The following is a 24,343-nucleotide window of genomic DNA, read 5'->3' on the forward strand; positions in this document are numbered from 1 at the left end:
CCCGCCCCACCCGCACCGCGAGGGCCGCGCCAGGGCAGAGCTGCGCGGGCGGGCGGAGGCGCGCGCTGGCCGCCGGTGCCCCGGGTGGTCGCCGCCGCCGCCCGCCGCGCACGTGCGGCAGCTGCCGAGCCCCCGAGCTCCTGCCTCGCGGGCGCTTTGTTGCCTCCGGGCCACCGGCATCATGCACACGCCGGGCTCCGCGGGCCCGGGCGACGCGCCGCGCGTGGTGAGTGGCCACCCATCGGCGTGAGGGGCGAGGTGGGGACGCGATGCCTTGTGCGGGCCCGGCGAGAGGAGGAGGGCCCCGGGCCTCGCCGCCGCCGCCGCCGCCGCGCGTGCACAGCTAGGAACCCCGGCTGGTTCGGCCGCCGGGAGGGGCGGCGGCCGTGCGAGGCCGCGGCGGGAGGAGCGGGAAGGGGGCGTGTGCCTCGTGCCGCTCCACGCGTAGCTTTGTCCGGCGCTGCCGCAGCGGCCCCGCCCTGCCAGCCCCCAGGTGCGGGACTATTTCCAGCCATGACGTCACTAGGCCCTGTGAGGAGGGGGCCGTTGGGCGGGGCGCGGCCGGCGGGAACGCGAGGCGAGGACTGAGGGGGCCGGCGGAGGGGCGGGGACTGTGGAAACACGGCCCTTGGGCGGTGAAAAGGCCGAGGGGGCGGGGCAAAAGCTGGCGGGAGGGTGGGGGCGGGGCAAAGGCTGGGGGGCGGGGCGCCGATAGGGGTGGGGAAAAGGCCGAGGGGGGGCTGGGTGCCATCGAAGGGGCGGGGACTGTGGGAAAGAGGCCCTAGGGCGGCGAAAAGGCCGAGGGGGCGGGGCGAGGGCTGCGGGGGGCGGGGCGCCGGCGGAGGTGCGGGGACTGTGGGAACGCGGCCCGCGGGCGTTGAGAAGGCCGAGGGGGCGGGGCAACAGCTGGCGGGAAGGTGGAGGCGGGGCGAGGGCTGTGGGAACGCAGGGGCGGGGCAAGTGCTGGCGGGAAGGCAGCACGCGGGGGGGGGCGCCGCGCCTCTACCCCGGGGTGTCTCCGGTCCAGGCCTGAGGGTCGCGTGGAGTTCGCCGGCTGCATCTGGGGCCTAGTCGTCGATCCGCGCGGGCCGCTGAGGAGCCGAGAGAGAGGTCCGGGGGCCCCGCACCGCCCTGTTCCTCCTCGCCAAGCAGGCAGCAGTCCCCACGTCTGTGAGTTCCGAGTTCGCAGCTCCTTTCGAGGAGGCCCGGAGCAGCGGGCAGAAGCGGGGCCAGAGCGGCCTTTGTAAAAAGCAGCAGCATTACCTGGGTTCTGGGGGTCGGGTGGAGGGCAACGTGGGTGGGACAGGTGGGGTATTGAGGCAGACTGACTCGAAACTCCAATATTTTGGCCACCTGATATGAAGAACTGACTCATTGGAAAAGACCCTGATGCTGGGAAAGATTGAAGGCGGGAGGAGAAGGGGACGACAGAGGATGAGATGGTTGGAAGACATCACCAGTGTGATGGATACGAGTTTGAGCAAGCTCCGGGAGTTGGTGATGAACAGGGAGGTCTGGCGTGCTGCAGTCCATGGGGTCGCAAAGAGTCGGACAGGACTGAGCGACTGAACTGACTAGAAGTGTGTATCTTCGTAGATGTAAAGTTTCTTTGGGAACAGATCCGTTCCAGTTGCTTCCCACCCCTCTCTTGCTTAAAAAGACAGGGTGCTGCGCTGGAAGGCCCTCAGGCCTTGGGCTGGTGGCGGATCTTACACTTTCTTCCGTTCCCTGGCTGGCCTGGTGGCCTCAGAAGTGACTTGGTGCCCCCGGCTGTGGGGACCCGGGCCAAACAGCACGGGCTCTCCTGCCCCAAGCTCTGCTGAGCAATGGATGCCCTGCCTGGTGTGGATCCCCCAGGGTTGTCACAGATGCGTCTGTGGGGATACTCTAGTGGCTTCGCTGGCTCAGAAGGGCCGTGCTCTCAACTCAGCCGACCTGAGCCATGGGTGTCTTTTCTTCTCCGCTGGGGACAGTTAGGTACTAGACAGACTCATACCTCTAGAAATAAGTCTTATTATTCATTTTACCCACGGAAAACAGGAACTTAATAACCTTTGTTAAGTATCAGGGTTTTCTGTGAAGCCACTGACCAGCTGAGTTCATTCCTCCTCCTCCTGTTGGCAGAATGCTATCTTGGAGCTTGGTGGTCTTCGGCTGCTCTGTGGGCATCCTTCCTGAAAGCTAGAGTGCATCTGTGTGCTGCCCGTGGCGCTTAGCAGGCTCCCGTGCGTGTCCCATGCTGTCTGTCAGGGTGCACCTCCCTATGTTTCCAGGGGCTGAGTAGCCATCCTATTATGCCTTTAGGTTGACATCATGGACATATGTGAGTCAATCCTGGAGAGGAAACGGCATGACAGCGAGAGGTCCACATGCAGCATCTTGGAGCAGAATGACATGGAAGCTGTGGAGGCTCTTGTTTGCATGAGCTCCTGGGGTCAGAGATCTCAGAAAGCTGACCTGTTGAATATCAGACCCCTCACACCTGTCTCTGACTCAGGGGATGTCACCACGTCAGTGCATGTGGACACGGTCCCATCCGAGCTACCAAAGGACTTCCATTCTCTATCAACTCTGGTAAGAGGGAAGGAGAGGAGCAATTTGTGCAGTGACTGAAGTACTTTCATTAAATGTGCTGACGATATCTTAGGTAGATTTGCCTGATGCTGGCTAGCAAGTTCATGTCCTCCCCCTGTGTGGGTCCAGAGAGTGAAAACTTCCTTTTGCTCTTGAAAATAGCTTTCAACTGATCATAGTTTGTAGCCACGGGGTGAAAATGTCCAGCGACTGAAACTTGCAGATTGATGGGAAAAAGTAAAATGCACTGATTTCCTTGGGAAACTGCAGGGCAGAGCTTTGGTTCCCCCAGATTCCCCAGTCCAAGGGCAGGACCAGCAGCTGCAGCTGGGGAGGGCCTGGGCTCTGGTGCCAGGTGGCCTTTGTTAGCTGGATTGAAATCTGGCCTCTCTGTGGCAGCCAGCTTCTCTCTTGGGTGAGTTGGGTGCAGTCAGGCACTGGTTTTGGTTTTCTTAACTTGCTACAGCTATGAAGTTCCCGGAGAAAACTTACTTGTCAACTTGGAGACATTGAGAGCTGTCAGTTGCCAACAAAACTGAACATTATAATCTGATTGTCCTGGTCTGGGGGCTTGTATTGAAAGGAGTGTGGAAAACCAACTTGGAGGGATGAGAAGGGACTTGTGGGTAGTAGAGAGGATTGTCCAGGTAGTAGGCCTGGCTACCCAGACACGTCTGACCCCAGGGTGAAGTGTCGGAATGCCTTGGGCTCTGCACTCCCCACACAGTTCCTCTGGCCCTGCTGCCAATGCCTGGTCACCCCTGTGTCCACTTTCTTGTCCTTTCCATGTGTGTCCACGTGACACAGGTCTTAGCTTATGCTGGTTCCTTCTTTCTCCTCCACCTCTACCCAGATACCACTTCTCCATCAAGCCTTTCTACACACACACACACCACCCCACACACGCCCCCACCCACCTGGGTTGAGGTACCCTGCCTCATGTTCTCAGAGTTACTTGGCGTTGGAATTTTCCACTCGGAGGCTGAAAATAAGTGGGAATTGTTGGGGCAGGGGAGCTGTTACACAAAGAGAGGCTTGGTTTAGACAGAACCCCCTGGTTGGAACATGGCCTTTTAGGGATCATTCTGTTAGGTTTTACTTTACATTCAGTAGGCACAGGATACATGCGTGATTAATGGATAAGTGTGATGATTTCCACTAGAGTTTTTAAAAGTTTTTTGAGAATCTAAAATTATCATGTAAAGCACTCATCTTGAACATAAATTTTTATCTCTCATTTGTAGTCCTAATATTTAAATTGTCCACTTGAGTAGATGTGTGAGGCCAAGCATGGCACTGGTTTTCTTACAACTGAGCAAATGGATGGCTTTGAGAGAGGGCAGGAAAAGGGGAGGAAGCTAGGAAGTAGAGCGGCTGATACAGCCTTTGTATCCACTGGGTGCTGCTGTGAGCAGACCTCAACCAGTCTTTTCTAGATACTTCTTTGTAAAGGCCTTGGGGAGACAACATGATCAAAGTAAGTTTCTTAAAATTTAACCAGAACAACCTTTTCATGTGGTACTTTTTTTTTTTTTTTTTAAGTGCATGACTCCTCCTCAGAGCCCTGACCTCCTGGAACCATTGACTGGGACAGTTGTTCCTCCCCAAGTAACTGCTTCTAAAGCCCCTGTGGTCATGGCGGTCCCCCAAGCCTCTGCTGGGGCTGCCAGAGTGCTGAACAGGACGGCGGAGGGGGGCCTGCCTGGTCCGAAACCAGAGCTGCTGGAGCCAGCTGCCAGCTTTCCCTGCAGGGCCACGGTGACGGGTATCACTGGCCATGCTGGCGGGAGTCCCACTTCTGCCCACCACTCCTGTCCCACGGCCCAGACTCAAGAACACCAACTTTCAGCTTGCACAGAAGGAGAAGCACAGTTCCTGGGACACGTTGAAACTTTGCAGGACATGCATCTCACAGACAGTTTACTCAGCATGAACTCAGTGTCCTGTCAACCTTGCTTGCACAAGTCCAGTGGCCTGATCCCCACCAACAAAGGCCAGCAGGCAGGGTGGCCCGTTGGAATTCAGACCTGCTCACCAAAGAATTATGATAACGACTTGGCAAGGAAAGCCACCCCTCTGATCTCCGTCCCCATTCCTAGTCCCCCCGTCCTCTGCCAAATGATCCCTGTGACTGGATCCAGTGGCCTGTTACCAGCTGTTCTGAAGCCGCCTCCCCAGGTGTCTGCAGGGCTTGTCAAGCCTGTCTTGCCCCACGCAGCTCCTGCACTCCCGCCTGTGTTCGTGGGAACGTCTGTGCCTCAGGGAACCGTGATGCTGCTTCTGCCCCAGGGGGCCCTCCCCCAGCCCACCACATGCTCAGCCGGCAACATGCCTGTCGGGAACACCAGATTCCTGCCTCTTGCCCCTGCTCCAGTGTTCATTGCATCCAGTCAGAGCTGTGCCCCTCAGGTAGACTTTTCCCGAAGGAGAAACTATGTTTGCCACTTCCCAGGCTGCCGGAAAACCTACTTCAAAAGTTCCCACCTCAAGGCTCATCTTCGAACTCACACAGGTGAGTACTGCAGGGTAGGTAGGGCGTGGGTAGGTCAGATCCTGTGATTAAGAAACACACGTCCAGCCTTCTCTTGGTGGGAGCAAAGCTGGAACCCACTGGAGAAGGTGACCATTTTTCTGTGGTTTTGAAAAGCCTTCATCGTCTTGGGGTGAACGTTAGTACATCTGTCAGTGGTTTTTCTAGAATCTTCTGTTTATAGTGTCGTTCTCTGAACCTGTGATTGATAGGCTTTTAGGGTGAGGCTCACGAACCCTCTTTTTCTTCATGTTGTAGTGGAGGCTTTTCTTTGCATTTTAGAAAATGTCCATTCAGATTCAGTAAACACTCTTATCAGTGCGACTTAGGCTTACTGTGGGGAAAGAGGTCTCCAAAGTGTGGAAAATTCTAGAATATTTGAACTTCAAAGGAATTTCGTTTTTTTATTTTTGGAAATACATAGTTTTAACTCAGAAGTCACAGAAGAAAACTAACTGTAATGACCTAGTGATCTCTCTATAATCCTGTCCATTCCATCCAGAAGGATTTTTGGCAGTGATGGAAATGTTTTCTATCCATTGGGAAGGTAGCTACCACTGACACCCACTTGAAATGTGAACAGTGCGTCTGAGGAACCTAGTTTTACGTTTTCATGGAGTTTGCATTTACATAGCTACATGGCGCTGGTGTGGAGAAGGCAATGGCAACCCACTCCAGTACGCTTGCCTGGAAAATCCCATGGACGGAGGAGCCTGGTAGGCTGCAGTCCATTGAGTCTCAAAGAGTCCGACACGACCGAGCGATTCACTTTCACTTTTCACTTTCATGCATTGCAGAAGGAAATGGCAACCCACTCCAGTGTTCTTGCCCGGAGAATCCCAGGGACGGGGGAGCCTGGTGGGCTGCCATCTATGGGCTTGCACAGAGTCAGACATGACTGAAGCGACTTAGGAGCAGCAGCATGGCACTGGTGGCTACCACGTTGTTTACTTGGGGTGTGAGGTTGCTGGTAGATGGAACTTGTTTGATTTGGCCTGAGTGTCTCGGGTGGCTCTCTTACTCTTTGTGTTAGTGTCAGTTCTGTTCTCAAGGGTCCTGTGGCTAAATAGTCTGTTCGCTAAACTCAGCTTACAAAGGTTCATACACATTCATACATGAAAGCACAGTAACAGGTCATGGGTTCTGCAGTCAAGATGTGTTTCATAAGCGCCCTTGATCATGGAACCCCAGGTGTCTACTGGTGGCCTAGGGGATGGCAGTGAACTGTAGAATACAGCTGAGGAAAAGCTGAACTGAAGGGAGTGGTTATGGTAGTTTACTCTGAGATGCATTTGAGGTAGAGCAGTTTGTAATTAGCACATTAAAACTCTAACCGTGGTAGCTCCCACTTGTGGAATGAAGTTGCATCTGGAACGTAGGCCTTATAGGAGCTCTACCACCCTCCCCGCTGTGGAGGGGCTGTGTGCTTCAGGGATGAGCCGCAAACCTGGTGAAGACCTTGCCTCTCTGGCTTCATCTTCTCTCTGCAGCCCCACGATGCCCCTGTTCACCCTCTGCCCGTCTGTACTTATTGAAAACCCTGTGAGACACGTGTGTACTTACTGAAAACCCTGTAAGAGCCAGTTCTTAAAGTATTTCCTCATCTCTCCTCCTTTCTTTGCCTCTAGTGGTTTGCTGTGTTTTTCACCACGTTCTCACTTTGTGTTTTAGTTACTTGTGTACTTGTCTGATGGAGAAGGCAATGGCACCCCACTCCAGTACTCTTGCCTGGAAACTCCCATGGACGGAGGAGCCTGGTAGGCTGCAGTCCGTGGAGTCGCGAAGAGTCGGACATGACTGAGTGACTTCACTTTCACTTTTCACTTTCACTTTTTCACTTTCATGCATTGGAGAAGGAAATGGCAACCCACTCCAGTGTTCTTGCCTGGAGAATCCTAGGGATGGCGGAGCCTGGTGGGCTGCTGTCTGTGGGGTCACATAGAGTTGGACACGACTGAAGCGACTTAGTAGCAGCAGCAGCATACTTGTCTGATCTCACTGAGTATACACTCAGTGTCTGTCTTAGGAGCCTGACTCTAGTTAAAGTCATGATTGATTATTGGTGCTGCAGGGTTAGCGTGAACAGGTACCTCTAAGGGGCTCCTTGACTTGGCAGCTCTACTTCTCACTGAGACTACTGAGGTGAGCTTCAGATCACATCCAAACACAGATTCCACATCTGGGGATGCAGTGGGATGATGTCTTACTGTTCATTTTGGTCAGCTTCCCTTGGTAGAAATACTGATAGGATGGCATGAAATAAGGTGATCAAGCAAGCTGTCTTCAGGTTTCCCAAAGTTCTTAAGTGTCAGGAACCATAAAGGCTCTGAAGAAACAAATTCTGGTGCTACTTTGTACACACTGAGTTGGAGTTTTCATAAGAAATAGAAACCTTGGGTAAGTTTATGCTGGATAAGATGGTTTTTCACTGTACCAACCTGGAAATGTTTTCCTTAGGATAAGGTAGAGTGGGCAAAGGCTACATTTTTGCTAAGTTGAAAACATGGGACACTTTATAAATCCCACACCAAATGTTGCAGATGTTGTCTCTCTGCAACATCTGGCCACCTGGTACGCTGCCACCAGTGGCGTTTTCCTGGAAACAGGTCACCTTATGCTTTCAACACGGGGTCTTTGAAATCCAAGAAATGCAAGCCCGTAGAGTGGTTCATAAAAACCCACTGGGATGCTGAATTTTCCTGTTAAATCTGCTTTGAAAATACCAAAGATTTAGTTGATGTCTCTTCAGCACTCATTCACTCAGAACCATTTATTCACCACCTATCATACAAAGTGCTGTGCCGGGGGAGCTAAACTGTACATAGATGGATGAACTAGACAAGGTGTAAACCTTCTAGGAGGAAGGTCATGACCGTACGCAACAGCATTTAACAGATCCGTTCACAAAGTTGCACAAGTGGTGTATGATGGTCACAGCCTGGTTGAGGCGAGGGCCTTGGGAGGCAGGAAAGGGCCGGGAGGACTTTGCAGACAGGTGCTCCCTGGCTCCCCTCCGTACCTCTGGGGAGACCCGGTGCAGGTGGGACAGCTGCCAGCTGCTCTGAAATGGAGCGAGTGACAGACGCACGAAGCTTGTGACAACAAGAGGTTAGCTATTAGAATTCTCCCCAGTCTTGTGATTAACCTCATTGTCAGTGTAATAACAGACACGAAGATGGAGTTAATGATGCTGAGAAGTCATGAAGGTCCTGGGAGGGTTTTTTAAAGATCTGCAGCTTCAGAGAGCAAAGGAATTCTTCTTTTACTTACTTTTTTTTTTTTAGGAATTGATTCTTTTCAAGAATCTTGCTCCTACCCCAGGTTCACAGTCAGAGATTTTAATTTGAAAACATGGTATGGCATCCCTTATATGTGGAATCTGAAAAGAAATGATACAGATGAACTTACTTATGAAACAAAGAGACTTACAGACTTAGAAAACGAACTTATGATTGGCAGGGGGATGGGATGGTTAGGGAATTTGGGATGGACATGTACACACTGCTCTGTTGAGAGTGAATGACCACCGAAGTCCTACTGGACAGCACAGGGAACTCTGCTCAGAGTTATGTGGCAGCCTGGATGGGAGGGTGGTTTGGGGGGGAATGGATACACATGTATGAATGGCTGAGTCCCTTCCCTGTTCACCTGAAACTGTCACAGCATTGTTAATCGGCTGCACCCCAATACAAAATAGAAAGTTCAAAAATAACAACAAAGATTAGATTAATTCAACATCCTGGGCCCCTGACACGTTGCGTTTTAGGTGTGCCAGGAAGAAACGCGTCTTGAACGATTTCTTGACCTGCAAATAACCTGTTCCCGGAATAACGGAATATTACTTGCCTCTTAGGTTTTCATGCACAGAATTTTAAAACAACATGATTTAACGTGTCCAGTAAGGTGCTGGGCATTTACGTTTCTGTTTCCTTGCCCCTCAGGAGAGAAGCCTTTCGGCTGCAGCTGGGACGGCTGCGACAAGAAATTTGCCCGTTCAGATGAACTCTCGCGCCACCGCAGAACTCACACCGGGGAGAAGAAGTTCGTGTGCCCAGTGTGCGACCGGCGTTTCATGCGCAGCGACCACCTGACGAAGCACGCCCGGCGCCACATGGCCACCAAGAGGGTTCCCGGCTGGCAGGCGGCGGTCGGCAGGCTCAACAGGGCGGCCTCTGCGGAGGACCCTGGGAGCCCGCTGGAGCCGGAGTGTGCGCCGGCCTCCGCCTGAGAGGGCCACCGGGGGTGGTGGGCGGGAATTTTCCAAAGCCTTTTTTCTTTTCAGGAATCATGGAAGTGATGGTTTTCTCTCCAAAAACAACAGCAACAAAAATCGTCTTGAGAGCTAGGGGAGCTGGTTCTGATGAACGTTCTGTTAACTTGGCTTTTTTTGGTTGGGACCCTGTTCAGTATCTTTTGTAGTTTCAGAAGTTCTTTTAAGGAAATGGAAGAAAATTTGGTAATCTAAATCACCAGCATTCAGACACACAGTTTGGCAATAAATTTTGCAAAATTTGGATTTTTACAACCTTCCTATTCCTGTTTTGTAGGATTGAGACAGGGTACTAATTTTTATACTGCTTTTTATAAAAAAGATACTTATATTGTTGGTTCTCAGATCACTGATTTCTATATAGATGATTTTACAATCTTCTTTTCCATGTTTAACATTTTTATAATAACCCTGCTTTTGGTAAAGTTGGCACATTATTCAGGCAAAAAAAAAAACTTTACAACTTTGCAATCAGGCCTTTTAGATCTACGAGTTAAAATCAGAACTAGTTGAATAGGGGCTCTTAAAGAAAGGGGGGAGCCGAAGAAAACCTTTGCAGGCAGCTTCTTCCTAATACTCTAAAGGGAAATTCCAGACAACAGTTCCTTTTAAGGCTTTATGTAGCCCAAGGAATTAGAATTTTCTTTAAGTAGAACTTAGTCACCTGTGTCTGTGGTGTGACTTGTGAAGATTGTGCCCCAGAGATGAACTTAAAATAATCGGTAGATATCCAGTGAGCAGAGAGCTGCTGTAGAATCTAAGTGTCTGTGGTCAATTCACAGTCTCCTGTCTGTACCTCAGACACCAAGAAAAGATGACATAAGCACTCAGACCCAGCTGCTCTGTCCCTTTGACTTCCTTTGCTGTGGCCTTACCCAAGTGTTTTGTGGGTAGAATCACTTCTTAGAGAAAAAGATGTCCTTAGTGGTTGGAGGAACTTTCCACCTAAGGAAAGCTTATGTGAGGTGAAGTAGCTGTGTGTGCGGTCCAGCTGCCGTGTTCTGATTCCATTGCTTATTAAGTATTAGTGATGGGGAATGTTAGTGACACAGAACAGCAATAATCCTACCCAGCTGTCCGTTCAGTCACTTTGTTGGAAGGGAGTTGTTTTGATCAAACAGAACAGTACTTGGAATGGGGTATTTTGCAATCTGCCCTAGAGAAGAGACCACAGGCCTCACTGAAGCTGTGACCACAGGTCCCAGCGTTGTAGAGACTGCACCCCCATGTCCAGGAGGTCACTGAGACTGCTTCCACTGGGCAGCCTTGGGAACCCAGGCAAGAGAATGTGTGCAAGGAACATGGCAATGTCGCTCTGCCCTTCAAGCCTGGGAATGGTTTTTGTCATGCTGTATGTAATCAGATTCTGTCTTTGCTGCTTATTTATTTGCATTTGCCTTTATTAAAATGATGATAAGGTGAAATATTGAGTAAGTACAATTAGGCTTTGTGTTCAGGTCTTTTTTAGTCTGATAGCCCTCACCCAGTCATTCATTGTATGTCACTTGATACCCATTAAGTTACTCTTTAGTATCAACCGCTGATTGACATACAGGTCTGTAAGTGCTGGCTGTGTTTAGGAGGCTTCCGTGTCTTTGATCACTTTTATATCTAAGTATTCCTACTGGTCGTGAGACATACTACAGTTAAAAGAGAACCAGAATTCAATGTACATAGCTCGTGTTTCCCCACCACCCCGTCCTTCCACTCATGCCCTAGATCAGCATAAACATTTCTATGTGTATGCTGTAAATGGCATTAAATTCGGATATTTTTCATAATTAACACAAAATAATATTGGTCCGAATAAGGTTCTGGTGGATAATATGTCTCTGAGTGTTTGGTTGCTTGTCACCCTGAATGAAGTTCATTCTCTGAACAGTGTTGTTTCTAAAGAATAGATGTGCTAAAAAAAGGAAAAAAGGTTTTGATTTACACTTCCATTTCCTGATGAGACTTTGAAATACCTTCTGTAAACAACATTTTGGGCCCTTTGTTGTTGATGGAAAGATTGTAAGTTGGAAAACAGCTTCACCTGAAAAACGCAACGTGAGAACCAGAGCCTTGCGGGGCGTGTTCAGCATGGGGTCCCTCTGGGCGCCAGGGCGTCGGAGGAGCACACGGGAGGCACGGCCCCTAGAGCACTTTACTGCCCAAGCAGTTTTGCTTGTTCTTTTTTGACTTTGAGCCTTTTAAAGTAGTTTCAATGATAAAATTTTAAATGTTTCAGAATTATGTTTTATGTAACAGACTTTGACATATTATTTAAATGAGTATGTGTGATGTAACTCTTTTCTTTGAATCATATAAAACTCTTTCGATTTGCAAACTGGACCTGTGTCCTGTACTGTGATGTTCCCAGTGCCTGACCACCACCCCTCCTCTTTGTTTTCTGGGGTTCTGTTCGGCCTTCAGGTTCTTTGGAGGATTCTTTCTGAAAGAAATCATGTGAAGAGGCAGTTTCCATGTTGGCTGCTCTGACGTTGGGACTGGTCTTGGCAGAACAGGACCATGAGTGCTGGGTAACCCGTGACCCTTGTCCTCAGGCTCTGTGTATGCCAAGAGTGGGGATAGGAGGCAGCCGCTTCCTGCCCCCCAGCCCCCAGCCCAGGCTTCCAAAGAACATCCAGGAGCCATAGCCTTCACACCTGGTTCTGGAGTCAGTTCAGTTCAGTCGCTCAGTCATGTCTGACTCTGCAACCACATGGACTGCAGCATGCCAGGCCTCCCTGTCCATCACCAACTCCCGGAGTTTCTTCAAACTCATGTCCATTGAGTTGGTGATGCCATCCAACCATCTCATCCTCTGTTGTCCCCTTCTCCTCCTGCATTCAATCTTTCCCAGCGTCAGGGTGTTTTCTAATGAGTCAGTTCTTCGCATCAGGTGGCCAAAGGATTGGAGTTTCAGCTTCAGCATCAGTCCTTCTTCCAGTGAATGTTCAGGACTGATTTCCTTTAGGTTGGACTGGTTGAATCTCCTTGCAGTCCAAGGGACTCTCTCGAGTCTTCTCCCACACCATAGTTCAAAAGCATCAATTATTTGGCACTCAGCTTTCTTCATGGTCCAACTCACATCCATACATGACTACTGGAAAAACCCTATCTTTGACCAGACGGACCTTTGTTGGCAAAGTAATGTGAGTACATTGTCGCTAAGCCACTGTGCCGGGCTGTGTATCAGCACCCCACCAGAGGCAGCCTGGTGGCCTCGGTTCCTGGTCCTCAGGCTCTTCTGTCAGCAGCCCTGCTCAGGGTCGATGGCTCCCCTGCAGGCCACACCACCCTGCTTTCCTCTTAACCTCACTGTCCTTATCTGTCTTCGTTCCTTTCCCTGACCCCTCTTGTATTCTCTTCACAACCTTGGTGATCTTTTCCAGCCTTGTGATTTAGATAAAGATGGTATCTCTACCATAAAGACCCCTGCATTTCTGTCTCTCCTTTACACTTATGCAGCTGGCTTCAAATTCCTATATCCAGCTGTCTGCTTGACACGTGTCTAACCAGCATCCCAACCTATAAATGATCAAACTCCTCGTCTCCCCCTGCCCCGACACTTGCTTTTCTCACAGTTGACCCCGCTGTCTTTAAAAATAATAGGGAATCTATGCTTCTAGCTGTTGAGGTGCAAAACCTTGGAGTACCTGAGACAGGCCTGGGTGGAGATCTGACTCCATCTAGCTGTGTTGTGTTGAGAAAGATACTGGACCTTTAATTTCCTTATTTATAAAGTGAAGACTAGGTAGAGAGAGCAGGGACCTATCTCAGGGTCTGGCAGTTTTATTTTACACATAGAAGAAAAAGCCCTAGTTGTTTACCAAAAGCATTCAGGGCTCCTTGGAGGGTAACGAGCACAGAAATAACAACGGGCTTAGAGTATTCTGTTGCCAGCTGCCATCAAGGGTGTCAGGGACTGCTGAATGGCACAGGGCTCCCACTGGCCAAGTTGTGACAGTTTAAACATGAACGTAATAGTAATAGGAATTTCACACTTCTACCCAAGATGGAGTAACAGGAAAAGCCAAATATACTCTCAACACCCAAAGTAACCAGACAAGATTATCAAATGAGAGTTTTCTAGGAACTAGACCTTAGGTCATGAAAGACAGTGACCCTAAGAGACAGGATGTGGTGCAGGGACAGGAACTCATGAGAGACCCAGCAGAGTCCCCAAACTGAGCAGATGGACCTGCGGGTCCGGGGATGCCAAGGTGACGGGGGTGTGGGGTAGGGTGCCAAGGCAGAGAAACAGCCCAGAAAACCCAGGAGATCTACAGAGGGGGTGTGTCTAGAGGGGAGGAGAACACCTTGACCCCAAAGGCAAATCGTGCACAGGAGTGCGTGTCCATCCTCTGGGCTGAGGAGTCTACTCACATCGCTTCTCAAAGGCCGACCCGACGTGGTTGGATCGGGGCCCATGGTTGGATCGGGGCTGCGTGGAGAGGCACACATGCCCTGGCCCAGACACTGGGCCAGGACAGTGGCTGGGCCTCGGGCTTGGTGTGCTGGGCACCTGACCCCTGGCGGCCCCTGCTTGGTATTGGAACCTGGGGAGATGGCTGTGTGTGTGGATCACAAGAACTGGGACAGGAGGTGCCCAGGTGGTTTTGCTGAGGGACATCCCTACCAGGTGGGGTGGTGGCTTCCCAGGTGGCACGGAGGTAAAGAACCTGCCTGCCAACGCAGAAGACATAGGAAACTTGGGGTCAATCCCTGGGGTGTGGAAGATCCCCTGGAGAAGGGAATGGTAACCCACTCCAGTATTCCTGCCTGGGAAGTCCCATGGACAGAAGAGCCTGGAGGGCTGCAGTCCATGGGGTAGCAAAGAGTTGGACATGACTGAGCGACTGAATAACAACAAGCTTTTCCGGAGCACTGATGAGTGTGTCTCTGCTCACTAGGAACAGAACGTCCTCACTGGTGGAGACCAGATATTGCTACCGGAACCCTGGCGTCTCGTAGAGGGCCGGGCTCAAAGCAGCAGGGGCTCAGAAAATGAGAATGAATGTGGGTTGAACAGACGCTCGTGGGAACTTCCACCCACCCCTGCAAGCTCAGCCCACCCAGAATGGCAGCCCAGTGAGAATCGGACCCGAGACTTTGGCACATCAAGGGGAGTGTCTTGGGAAAAACTTATTTTAGGTGAGGATGGGGAGCCTGAACTGGGCAGGACCCCTTTGAGAAGGCCTGTGGCTGGCACAATGAAGTCCGTGGCTCCCTCCCCAGGAAGAAGGACACGACATTTCTCAGAGCTGGGGCCGGGGCACATTTTCTAAATTCCTGCGCTTGGGAGCCTCTTAGAGGAACCTGCCACCATACAAAGCAGGAGGCACGTCTGTGGCACTGGGACTTTCCCGGACATCCAAGTGTCACTGTCACTTTCAACACAGAGACGTTTTTCTTCCTGCCTCTGTTTCAGCCACATTCCCTGTGTCCATGAGAAGATCCCACGCTCAGCTCCACGGCAGAAAGCTGCAGCTGAGAGGCAACACCGAGCGACCAAGAGAAGGCCCGGAGCAGCGCTGGGCACCCAGGTGGCCCTGTCCGCACACCTACTGTAAGAAGCACTTGTTACCAGGACTGGCACCCTAGTTCCCGCCACCAAGCGTGATCGGCCTCCCTCCCCTGGACACAGGGTGGCAACACCTCAAAGCTGGGACATGCCGCTTTATTCTCAAACACCATCCAGAAGACACATTTTTTCCTGAATTGGGGGAAAAAAAAATATGAAGACCTGAGAACGACCGCTGTGACTTTTCAGCTTTGATGAAGTGTATTCACCCCATCAGTGACATCAAATGTCATGAGGAATTCTTTTCCTTAATGCTTTTGTCTCGTGAAGGGTTTTATGAGGTTTCCACAGGAAAGTACAGGGTGTCAACTTTCTGGCTGAATTAATTCACCAAATGAATGATGTAAAACTAAACATTTACATCGTTAAAGTCAAGGCCTGGTCTGTCTACTAGGGAGAAACAAAATTTTAACTTCAAAAAGAAGTATCTGTATTATTAAGATAATAACAAATGGTTATCATATCGTATCATATCAAAACAAATGGTTTGGGCTTGGATGAGAAATAGCTCTGGTTTGGGGGAGGTTCTGAGCCAACCCTCCAGGGCGTTTGCTGGAAGGCTCCATGGTTCCATTGAAACCTCGAAGTTTAAAATCTCCCTGCCATGAAACATCTGATCAAAGACGCCCTTGCCAAGTCACAGAGGTTTGTGGAAATGCCTGTTTGCCCATTTGGGCAGCAGGCCTGTGGCCTGGGCACGGTGCCAGGTGGCCGTTCCTCGAGCCCCAAGATGCTCCTGCAGGTGACGCCGTGGAGGAATCACCTGTACGCTGGTGGACCAGTTCTGGCTTCGGGAGGCGAATAGGTGCCCTCTACATGCCCTTTTTTACCCATGTCCTGGCCAGCTGCTCCGGAGGGCCTGCCTCCCGGTCTTCTGCCTCCTGGGCTCTTGACAGCCTGCCACCCTGAGCTTTCCGACGGCAGCCACGCTGGGCCCACAGCAGGGGGTCTCCCTTCCGGTCAGGCTGCGGGTCTCCCCCCGGGGTCCTCCTGGTTCACAAGGGGTTGGCTTTCTCATTGGTCTGCTGGGGATGTTCTAAGGCTCTTCTGGCCTCACCGCTGTGATTTTCTTCCTTCTACCCGGTGGGAAGAGCAGGCAGCCCTAAGCAGGTGGGACCAGGGCTCAGTCCCAGCAGGGGAGGCAGTCCCGTGCCCCTGGGGGACCACAGAGACCAGGGACGCCTGGGATTATGTAATCCCAGATGGTCAGAGCAGGGGGGTGGGGGCACACCTCTGGGACTCACTTTCTAGAGAGGGGCACCGAGGTCCAGAGTGGGGAAGTCACTGCAGGTTAGTTCGAGGGCAAGGATCAGAACTGGGGACCCTGGCTCTGGTCCCCCACCTATACACACACACACTGCAGGAGCACAGGCCTCTCTCAGGGGAGGGGGGTGGGCTGTGGCTCCGAGAGGCCTCCAGCACCAGGGGAGGAAGATCCAGCCAGGCCGAAGGCTCGGGCTCATCCCCGCCGCTCTGGGCGCGGCTGGGACCCAGCAGCCTGGGTCTTGCCTGGGAACTGCTGAGACCTGCAGACTCACAGGCCGTGCCCCAGACCCATGGAATCAGAATCTGCAACATCTCCAGGAGACTCATTCGCAGACCCAAGGGTGACTCCCTCCAGCTCGGTAAGGCATACCTCCTGGATGTGCCCTCCAGTGGGAGACCTCCCCGGGGCACTGTGGGACGCGTGTGAGGCCCCAAAGCTGCGGCTCTGAGCCACTCTCAGCTAATGAGCCTCCTCCGGAGCAGGTGGCAAGGGGGCATCAGAAAGGGGAAGTGTTTCAGGATCCAGTAGACCCTTGTAGACAGCTCTCTCCGGCACCCACACCTTCCTTCTGCCTGGGTCTGCATGGCTGACCATCTCTTGCCAGCAAGCATGATGGCCAGCAGCCAGCCACGTTCAGAACTGTCTGAATGTGGATTTGAAGAGGCCAGTTGTGAAAGATCTTGGAACATGCGCCCCCCAGCCCAGTTCCGGTCCGCTGGGGCCGGGTCTGGGAGGAATGGCACATTGGTTGGTTGCTGGGTGACGGTGGGGCTGCTGCCGCACTGTCCTCAGCAGCAGTACTCCCGCTCAATGCTGGCCATCAGCTCCTCCTCAGAGTAGTCATATGTGATGGCCGACTGCCTCTCGGGCTTCTTGTGGCAGCTGCCTGGGGCTCTATGGGTGAGAAACACGGACACGGGAAGCAAGATGTTACCTTCAAACTCCACATCTCTACTGGACAACCGCAGTGGCCATGGATGGAATTCTGATCCATCCTCAAACTCAGACTGAAAACCTCTGCCCTGGGGACACATCCTCAACCTCTTCCATGAGCAGCTCCTGACTCATTCTTCGGTTTCATCTCCTGCTGTGTAACCCAAGACCTTAGCCAGTGAGGAAGCCGGTGCCGGCAGTGCTTCGGGGCGAGGGCCTGGGGGTCGAAAGACCTGGTTTGCATCCCGGCTCTGCCACTTACTAGCTCAGTGACAGTTTTCTCTAAAATAGAACTGCATTCCTAAGTTCATTCTGAGGCATAAATGAGACCATGCGTGGACGGCATGTGACCCTGAATCTTGCACCCTGCAGAGCCCTCAGAAAGGTGAACTGTGTCGAGATCCTCTATCGGCTGACTCATTCTTGTGTCTGCACCCTCTGGGGGTCTCGCAGGAGCTGGCCCTACAGAACAGGATTTGGCGTGGGGTCCTCTGGATCGTGACCAGGCCCCCTACCCACTGGGCAGTGTATTAAGTGACCAAGTCCTGGCTCCTCATCCCACTGCTGGACTCCAGTTCCCACTGGCCTCAACCTGCAGCCCATGCCCTCTCTGGCTTTCTGGACTTTGCTGTGACCCCAGACTCCCCTGAGGAGGGAGGCTGCCAGCAATCCAGACCCTGGGGAGGGCCTGTGTGGCTTCAGAGCCTGTTTCCCGAGGGTCAGCACAGCCCTGACCGCATCTGCAAGACTCTCTCCCCTTCCAGTCACTGTGCCAGGACCTGCCTGGGAGTCACCCAGCCCTGAGCCCAGGGCCTAGGGTGGTGCTCAGCACGCTGTCACCAAAGTCTATTGAGGGAGTGAATGAATGAATGAAGTACTCCTGGTGAAGGACATCCTGGAATGTGCGTGTGAGGGGAAGGCACCCATTTGTTTCAAAATAAGAATAAATAGCTAATTCTTTCAAGGTGGAATTTAATCCTCCTAACGTCCTTGGGTTGATGAAAACTGAAAGTCACTGCCAATTATCTTTACAATCAGTAGAAATAGGCAGCTAGGACCGAGCAGTGTGGGCACCAGGCTGGGCCGGTGTCCTCAGCATCGCCATAGGCATGGGTTTCTGGGTCAGCTGAGCAGAGCTGGCCACTGGTACCTGGTCACTGCAGTGGGACCCGGCACCCAGTCCCACATGGGAGCCCAAGGGGCCGAGTCCCCCTGGAGCTGGTGTGCAAGGCGTGGCCGGTGCTGTCTGCAGAACACGTGAGGGGCAGGGGGCCATCAGGGTGGATGGGTAGGGATGCTCCAATCTGCTAAGGGAGGTTCTGGCCTTGGCGGGGGGCTGAGTCAGCGTACAAGCTCTCACCGCTTCACCTCCAGGGCCATGATGGAGGTCCAGGGCCCACCCAGCATCCTCCTACTCAACAGCAGTGGCCCTGAGGCAGGAAACAGATGGGCCCCCTCCCCATGGTAAAGCAATTGAGATACATTCTCTCTGTTCTGAAACTCCAAGACGAGAATAGCAGGGCAATTAAGGAAGGAGGCTGTACCTTGCACAAACCACATATTTCTCATTCCCAAAGTCAGGAGACCTCCCCAACCATACATGCGTAGAAAAGGCTCCTTGGAGGTCAAAAGAGGAGCAGTGTCAAGGGATGTTCTACCCAGACACCTTTCCGGTAGGATCCTTCTTGGCTAAGAGATACCTGTGCATACATGGGAGGATCCTGAGATACACAAAATATGGACATGAACCAGGCAAATCAGAATGATTGGCCAAAGGAAAATTGGGAGAAAATATCCCATAAAAGTGGGGAAAGGAATGGCAACCCACTCCAGTGTTCTTGCCTGGAGGGTCCCATGGACAGAGGAGCCTGGCAGGCTGCAGTCCAGGGGTCGCAAAGAGTCGGACACGACTGAGTGACTAAACCACCACCACCACCATCCCATAAAAGTAATTTAAACTACCGTGAGAGCGCCGCTCAGCAACTCAGGGACTCTCCCTCTGAGTCTGCCTGTTTCTATCCACGGACTGCACTCTTTTCCCTCCTAATCAATACTTGACTTGCTTCACTATTTTTCATCTTTGTGGATATTTTTCCTGCAAAGCTGAAGGGCCAGGGCCCCTGTCACTGACCACTGGTCTAGTGGCCAGGATCTGGTGCTCTCAATGCCGTGACCCAGCCCATCTCTGGCTGGGAACCCAACCCCCACCCCAATCTGGTGCAGGCCAGGCCACCTACAGCTCTTGGTTTCAGCCCTCCTTCTCCCCCAGACTCTGTTCTAAATGCTACCAGCCTGTGTCCGGGGTCCTGTTCACACCTCCACATCTTGCTTGTGGCTCTAGCCACCTGGCGCGCTCCTGCCCTCCTCGGTGAAACCACTTGTCCTTCAAGCCCTTTAAGCCTCAGCTCCTCCACGAGCCCTCCGGCTGCTTCTGTCCCCTCTTGGACCTCCCTTGAGCCCATCTGAAGAGACCCCACTCTTCAAGGAAAGGTTTGTTAAATAAGGCAAATGTTTGTTAAATAAGGGGAACCAGCAAGGTTCTGGCCCCGCAACCATTTGGAATTGGTAATAAAAATAGCTGTTGAGCCTGCGTTTTCACTGCTTCTCACATCCATGGTCTTGAGCACCACCATCCCCTGCGTCCCAAGGACAAGGGCCATCACGGTGACTCCTTAGAGACGAGAAAGCAAGGGCAGATGGGCTGGGGCCCAGGTCAGCCCAGCCCAGCCTCCAGGTGCAGTGTGCTCCAGGGGCCCGGGGAATCCTCACACAGCCCAGGGTTGTGCCAACACCTGATGGCTGGAGTCCTCAGCTGACACTTCCCAGGGGGTTTAAATGTGTTTTCCTGCTAACACTGTAATAGGATTACTGGGGACCCACCCATCACCCCTCTAGGCTGGAAACTCCTGAAGGCCAGGACCGCGCCTCATTCACGGATGAGCACTGCACAGTTTCTGAGTGAATGAGTGAGGGCAGGAGCAGAGATGCAGGTGCTTGGGGGGTGGCAGAGGAGGGGAGCTGTGATTTCTTGCAGAGATGCACCTCCCTGCCCCATACTTACTCAGAGATACAGCTGCCCTCTGGGTGGTCTTCAGTGCTCCGCTTTGGGGACACCTTGAGAAGGACAAACGGAAGAGGCATCAGAAGGTTGTCCGTGCTGCAGCCTGCCTTTGCACTGGCTTCCTGCTGACACAGAGCTGCCGCGTTCAACCATGGCTAATAAACCAGAGCTGGAAAGTAGAAAGGCTCCCTTACTGTCTAGCTCCAACTGCCTGTTCGGTAGGTGGGAAACAGGCTGGGAGAGGGGAGTGACCTACACAACTCAAAACAAGAGACCCCCCGCCCTCTCCTCCCTGGGAGCTACTGGCCAGCAAGCCCCCACCTCTCACTCTGGGAGTGGAGGTCCTGATGTCCACCCAAGCCCTTGCCTGGCAGCCTGCCCTGCTGCTCTGCTGTACCTTGTCTGTCCGGAGTCAGGAGTGCACAGGCGTCGCTCACGTCTGTCTGCAAACTCTCCCAATGATCTATGCCTGTCCTGTCGCCAGCACCGCCCCGTCTCAATGACCACAGCTTCAAATGAAGCTGGATTGGTCCTGGTTCTTTGCACTTCCAAACGTGTGTGTTGTAGTCAGCTTGTCCCCCTTGGGGCTTTTGTTGGGGTTGAATCAATATACAAATCATTCCAAGCAGACTTGATATCTCTTTTTAAAAATTGGAGTATAATTGCTTTACAATGTGGTGTTGGTTTCTGCTGTACAATGAAGTGAATCCAGTGTAAGTATACATATATCCTCGCCCTCTTGAGCCTCCTTCCCCCCATCCCCCCTCTATGTCATCACAGAGCACCAAGCTGAGCTCCCTGTGCTATACAGCATCTTCCTACTAGCCACCTGTTTTATACATGGTAGTGTACAGATATGGGCTTCCCTGGTGGCTCAGACAATAAAGAATCTGCCTGCAATGCGGGAAACCTGGGTTCGATCCGTGGGTTGAGAAGATCCTCTAGAGGAAGGCATGGCAACCCACTGTAGTATTCTTTCCTGGAGAATCCTATGGACAGAGGAGCCTAGCGGGCAGTCCATGGGGTCGCAAAGAGTCGGACGTGACTGAGCGACTAAGCACAGAAGCACACAGCACAGTGTGTATATATATATTGTCACTTTCTCAAGTCACCCTGCCCTCCCTTCCCCTTCCCCATGTCATAATCTCTATAATAACAAGCCTTCCAGTTTATAAACAGGGAACATCTCTCCATTTGTTTAGGATTTCTTTAATGTCTTTTAAGAAGTCTTAATCATTTTCACTGTAGAAGTCATAGACACCTTTTAAACCAATTTCTAGATACTTGATAATATCTTTTTAAAATAAAATTTTATCTTCTCCCTGCTTGTTTGTGCAGAGATACGATTGAAATACATACATTTCGTGTTCAGCAGTTTTACTAAGCTCTCTTAATTAGCCCTAATAATTTATTTGTAGATTCTTTTGGACTTAATTTCTTCCCACTCACATTATGTGGGAATAATGGCCATTCAGTTTTGTCCCTTTCTGATCCTTCCATATTTTCCCCCAAGCCTTCCTGCACTGGCTGGGACATCCAGTACTACCTTGAAAAGAAGTCATGATAATAGGCATCTCTGCCTTGTTCCTGTAGTGAAAGGGGAAGACTTAAGTATTTCAAATGTAATATTAGTTTTGCTGTGGCTTTTTTCTCAAGCTGTCTTTCATCAGATCCCGGTCTCTCTGTGCTGGTCATTTCTTCAGCTCTGTTTTACAGGGCACTGATCTTCTCTAAATCTCTAATTTCCTGTTCACCCAAACCATCAGAATCTCATTTTGTTTACTGTGTTTTTCATTTCTACAAGTTCTATTTGGTCGTTTTTCAAATATGCTAGGTCAATTTCTATAGGTTCTTCTCCACAAATAAACATGCATGTGTGCTCAGGCGCTTCAGTCGTGTCCGACTCTTTTGCAACCCCACAGACTATAGCCTGCCAGGTTCCTCTATCCATGGGATTCTCCAGGCAAGAATGCTGGAGTGGGTTGTCATGCCCTCCTCAGGGGATCTTCTCAACCCAGGGATGGCACCTGTGTCTCCTGCATCCCCTGCAGTGCAGGTGGATTCTTTAACATTGTTGTTTTTGTTCAATCGCTCCGTTGTGGCCGACTTTTTGTGACCTTATGGACCACAGCTTGCCAGGATTTCCTGTCCTTCACCATCTCCCGGAGTTTGCTCAAAATCATGTCGATCGAGTCAGTGATGCCATCCAACCATCTCATCCTCCTGTCGTCCCCTTCTCCTCCCACCTTCAATCTTTCCCAGCATCAGGGTCTTTTCAAATGAGTCAGTTCTTCTCATCAGGTGGCCAAAGTACTGGAGCTTCAGCTTCAGCATCAGTCCTTCCAATGAATATTCAGGGTTGATTTCCTGTAGGATTTACTGGTTTGGTCTCCCTGCAGTCCGAGGGACTCTCTAGAGTCTTCTCCAACACCACAGCTTGAAAACATCAATGCTTTGGCGCTCAGCCTTCATTATGGTCCAACTCTCCCATCTGTATACAACTACTGGAAAAACCATAGCTTTGACTATACAGACCTTTGTTGGCCAATAACCTTTGGAAATCCAAATAAATAACTGAGGCCCTCACTAACCTATTTTAGTTGTTTTTCTTTCTTCTGATTTTCACTTGGCTCTCTGAAAGTATTAGTTTCTCAGTCATGTCTGACTCTTTGCAACCTCATGGACTGTAGCCCACCAGGCTCCTCTGTCCATGGAATTCTCCAGCAAAGAACACTGGAGTGAGTTGTCATTCCCTCCTTCTCCAGGGGATCTTCCCGACCCAGGGATCGAGTCTGGGTCTTCCACATAGCAGGCAGATTCTTTACCGTCTGAGCCATCAGGAACAACTCTCTGGGTGGTTGATTATTTTTTCTTGTCTGATGTTCATTATCCTTGAAAACCCTTTGTGGGTGTTCTCTGAGGCCTGAGAGGAAGATGCCTTCCTCTGGGGAGGACATCCACTTGCTCTGTTCAGGCACTAGGGGGCACTCTCAGTCTGGGCCCACTTGAAATTAAATCCAGCAAGCTGGAGAAGGCAAAGGTGGGATGATTTGAGAGAATAGCACTGAAACATGTATATTATCATATGTGAAACAGATCACCAGTCCAGATTCGAAGCATGAGACAGGTGCTCAGGGCTGGTGCACTTGGATGACCCTGAGGGATGGGATGGGGAAGGAGGTGGGAGTGGGGTTCAGGATGGAAAATATACGTACACCCATGGCTGATTCATGTGAATGTATGGCAAAAACCACCAAAATATTGTAAAGTTATTAGCCTCCAATTAAAATAAATAAATTAAAAAAATATTTCAGGGAGAAACATCAATAACCTCAAATGTACAGATGATACCACCCTTATGGCAGAAAACGAAGAAGAACTAAAGAGCCTCTTGATGAAAGTAAAAGAGCAGAGTGAAAAAGTTGACTTAAAGCTCAACATTAAGAAAACTAAGATCATGGCATCTGGTCCCATTACTTCATGGCAACTAGGTGGGGAAACAGTGACAGACTTTATCTTTTTGGGCTCCAAAATTACTGCAGATGGTGACTGAAGCCATGAAATTAAAAGATACTTGCTCCTTGGAAGAAAAGTTACGACCAACCTAGATAGCATATTAAAAAGCAGAGACATTACTTTGCCAACAAAGGACTGTCTAGTCAAAGCTATGGTTTTTCCAGTAGTCATGTATGGATGTGAGATTTGGACTATAAAGAAAGCTGAGTGCCGAAGAATTGATGCTTCTGAACTGTGGTGTTGGAGAAGACTCTTGAGAGTCCCTTGGACTGCAAGGAGAGCCAACCAGCCCATCCTAAAGGGAATCAGTTCTGAATATTCATTGGAAGGACTGATGCCGATGCTGAAACTCCAGTACTTTGGCCACCTGATGAGAAGAACTGACTCATTTGAAGAGACCCTGATGCTGGGAAAAATTGAAGGCAGGAGGAGAAGGGAACGACAGAGGATGAGATGGTTGGATGGCATCACCAACTCAATGGACATGAGTTTGAGTAAACTCCGGGAGTTGGTGATGGACAGGGAGGCCTGGCGTGCTGCAGTCCATGGGATCTCAAAGAGTTGGACGGACATGACTGAGCGACTGAACTGCACTGCACGGATTCAGGTATTTTGGACCAGCC

The 24,343-nt window shown here is 51.1% G+C and overlaps 2 protein-coding genes across 5 annotated transcripts in view; one reads left to right on the forward strand and one right to left on the reverse strand.

The window, feature by feature from the left end:
- On the forward strand, positions 1 to 11,708 carry KLF11 (KLF transcription factor 11). 3 transcript variants are annotated; one of them, XM_070379090.1, is made up of 5 exons: positions 1 to 226; positions 1,028 to 1,170; positions 2,305 to 2,574; positions 4,117 to 5,086; positions 9,046 to 11,708. In XM_070379090.1, exons 3-5 carry the CDS (start codon positions 2,314 to 2,316, stop codon positions 9,330 to 9,332), a joined length of 1,518 nt encoding a protein of 505 aa, XP_070235191.1. In that variant the 5' UTR covers positions 1 to 226; positions 1,028 to 1,170; positions 2,305 to 2,313; the 3' UTR covers positions 9,333 to 11,708. The 3 variants fall into 3 exon arrangements, with proteins under 3 accessions (XP_070235191.1, XP_070235190.1, XP_070235192.1); XM_070379089.1 differs by lacking the exon at positions 1,028 to 1,170 and having other exon boundaries at positions 2 to 226; XM_070379091.1 differs by lacking the exons at positions 1 to 226; positions 1,028 to 1,170 and adding an exon at positions 1,320 to 1,580.
- CYS1 (cystin 1) overlaps positions 7,610 to 24,343 on the reverse strand; it is a 25,713-nt gene continuing 8,979 nt past the window's right edge. The window contains exons 2-3 of one of the 2 annotated variants that reach the window (XM_070379093.1): positions 20,205 to 20,257; positions 7,610 to 8,483 (exon numbers count right to left, since the gene is read on the reverse strand). In XM_070379093.1, coding sequence (XP_070235194.1) covers positions 8,471 to 8,483; positions 20,205 to 20,257 — 66 coding nt within the window. In that variant the 3' untranslated portion in view covers positions 7,610 to 8,470. Of the gene's footprint in view, positions 8,484 to 15,023; positions 17,105 to 20,204; positions 20,258 to 24,343 lie in introns of those variants that run through there. The other variant, XM_070379092.1, reaches the window with a different exon arrangement.

This window comes from Bos mutus, chromosome 11 (genome assembly GCF_027580195.1).
Source record: "Bos mutus isolate GX-2022 chromosome 11, NWIPB_WYAK_1.1, whole genome shotgun sequence".
Classification (NCBI taxonomy): Eukaryota; Metazoa; Chordata; class Mammalia; order Artiodactyla; family Bovidae; genus Bos; species Bos mutus.